The sequence below is a fragment of the Sceloporus undulatus genome, chromosome 1, assembly GCF_019175285.1.
Source record: "Sceloporus undulatus isolate JIND9_A2432 ecotype Alabama chromosome 1, SceUnd_v1.1, whole genome shotgun sequence".
In the NCBI taxonomy this organism is placed as follows: Eukaryota; Metazoa; Chordata; class Lepidosauria; order Squamata; family Phrynosomatidae; genus Sceloporus; species Sceloporus undulatus.
The window spans coordinates 154,221,554-154,223,762 of record NC_056522.1 but is presented as its reverse complement, the minus strand read 5'-3'; the positions used below and the strand labels follow the sequence as shown (position 1 = coordinate 154,223,762).

The window sequence follows — 2,209 nt, the reverse complement described above, 5'->3', positions numbered from 1 at the left end:
AAAAAAAAAACTAGGTTGATTTATCTACGGGTTGAAAAAAGAACTGTTCCCTTTTTCTTAGTGGAGTACTGAAAGACGAGAGGTTAATCCATTTTAGGAGCACCTAAAAGAAGCATCAACCCCTTCTACTCTCGTCTACATTATCTGCAACCTAATTCCTTTAACTAGACTAGGAAGTGAACCTGGAGCTTTCTTTATGTACAGCATGTAGTCTTTCACTGAGTTATAGTTTCAGAAAGGTTTTAAAGAAATATATAAGAGTGTCATTTCCAATTAAATAGAGACTGGGAAGACCTCTGCTGTGTTAAGCCAGCCCCTCTTAAGTATGCCTACCTCTCAAAGATATAGAAGATTTGGGAGAAAGAAGAGTTTCAGATGGAACTGGCAGGAGAGACCAGTTAGTAGTAGGAAAAGGTTCAAACCCCATTCCAGATTGACCTGAATTTGAAGGAATCTGATTTCTCCTTGAAATGGGTTGATGGTGTTCAAACTATGTGGTGTGTTTGTCTGTGTTGAGTTTTCCCCCCATTAGAAATTAACCCTATCACAGATTTTAATATCTGCTTAGTCCTGATTGGTGAATGAAAGCCTAAAGCATGCATTTTTCTTTACATTTAGAAAATATTCATATTTTGAAGTAAACTTGCTTTTCAAACATGGACTTGTAGGTGATACTCTCTGTTGTTTCTAAATGTTGTGATGTAAAGTAAGAAACCTAACAGGAATCTCTGCAGATTAGCCTGAAGGACCAAACACAGGTTGATTTTGTCATTGCAAACTGTGGCAGGCTGAGCTCAGTGTCCATTGAATGTACAGCGTCAGTAGTTGAAAGTGGGAAAAGCACAATTCACAACTGCGTGCTCTCCAACATTTCACAGATCAAAACTGGGACATCTGCAGCCTAGCAACATCAGAGTGTGGTCAAGATGGCAAAATTGCTTAAGGAAGACATATACATAAGCCAGAAGAGACTGAGGCAGTTTGATTTTGACTGCATCTACTGGGAAGGGCAAGAGTTCACCCCCTCCTCTCCTCTCTGCCTTTCTGAGTTAATTTAATGCAAACCGTTTGTCATTTCAGTAAAAAATACTGCAATTTGACACTTAAGGCTGTAGCCCCATCCTATGGATTCTGTAGGATGAAGCTATGGCAGTCAAAGGGGTGTCAAATCACTATTTCTACAGTGTAGATACGCTCTCCGTTTGCAAGGATCGAAATAATGTGTGAACAAAAGGGAAAAGTTGGAGAAGGAAAGAGGAACTAGGACATTTTAAAAACAATTGAAAAAGTAGGATGACAGAGGATTAAACATGACAATCCATGCCAAATCAAGACAGATGGAGGGTATGCAGGTGTCAAATTCAGGTATGTTGGGAAACCATGAATGTTCACACTCTTCTAGTGCATTAAACCTTAGTGCAGCTTTTATGCTTTGATGATTTTTTTGTTTTCATTATTTCAATTTGTTATGACACATACTGGCTTGAATTCTGTTGTTAGTCATAACCAGGATAGACCCAGTAAATCAGTGAAATTTGCATGTGTGTTGGCTCACCATTCTGCAACTGCAATAACATCCAAACAATGATACCTTTATTGGGTCAACCAAAGTGCACAATTGCAGGCTGCAAGCTTTCAAAGTCACACTGGCTTCTTCATCAGGCAGACAGGAGAAAGAAATTGAAGATGACAGTCATAGGCCTGCATTTTCTGTTTCTGGTCTTAGTTCAGATGGTAGAGCTGTCTCCAGGCTGGCACCTGCAACTGATTCAATGAATCTACTGTGGTTGGTATTAACAAGAAGATCCGGAGCCTTAAATTCCAGTTATTCTGTAGTAGTGAAAGAATAGAGAACTGCAGAGGGAGGAGAAATAGGTGAACATCACTTCCTACCAATTGGAAATGGCCCTCTAGATCAGAACACGTTCGTGGATAGAATTTACCCTTCTACGTGTGAAAGGAAGACTTTGGATATGTGACAAGTGAGATAAACTGTTGTGGAACTGGGACATCAGATCTCAATAGCTTCTTTGCCAACAGTCACAACAACTCAGTGGGCCTCCCTCAACTTTATTTACTAACTGGGGCGAGTTATAGACTGCCCATTTGGGGCAGTCTGGACCCGCCCCTTTCCCTGGAGTATCAGGGCTTCAGTGGCTACACCGGCAGCCGCTGAGGCCCTGATCCGCCGCTTTTCGGGCTGCGGGGA

The 2,209-nt window shown here is 41.1% G+C and overlaps 2 protein-coding genes across 2 annotated transcripts in view; both read right to left on the bottom strand.

Moving 5' to 3' along the window:
• The window catches only part of GDF7 (growth differentiation factor 7), a 4,728-nt gene extending 4,301 nt beyond the window's left edge, over nucleotides 1-427 (bottom strand). Inside the window, exon 1 of the mRNA XM_042457675.1 lies at nucleotides 334-427. Within this exon, the coding sequence (XP_042313609.1) occupies nucleotides 334-427 (94 nt within the window). The remainder of the gene's footprint in view (nucleotides 1-333) is intronic.
• TDRD15 (tudor domain containing 15) overlaps nucleotides 1-2,209 on the bottom strand; it is a 36,999-nt gene that overhangs the window by 20,433 nt on the left and 14,357 nt on the right. The window lies entirely within an intron of this gene.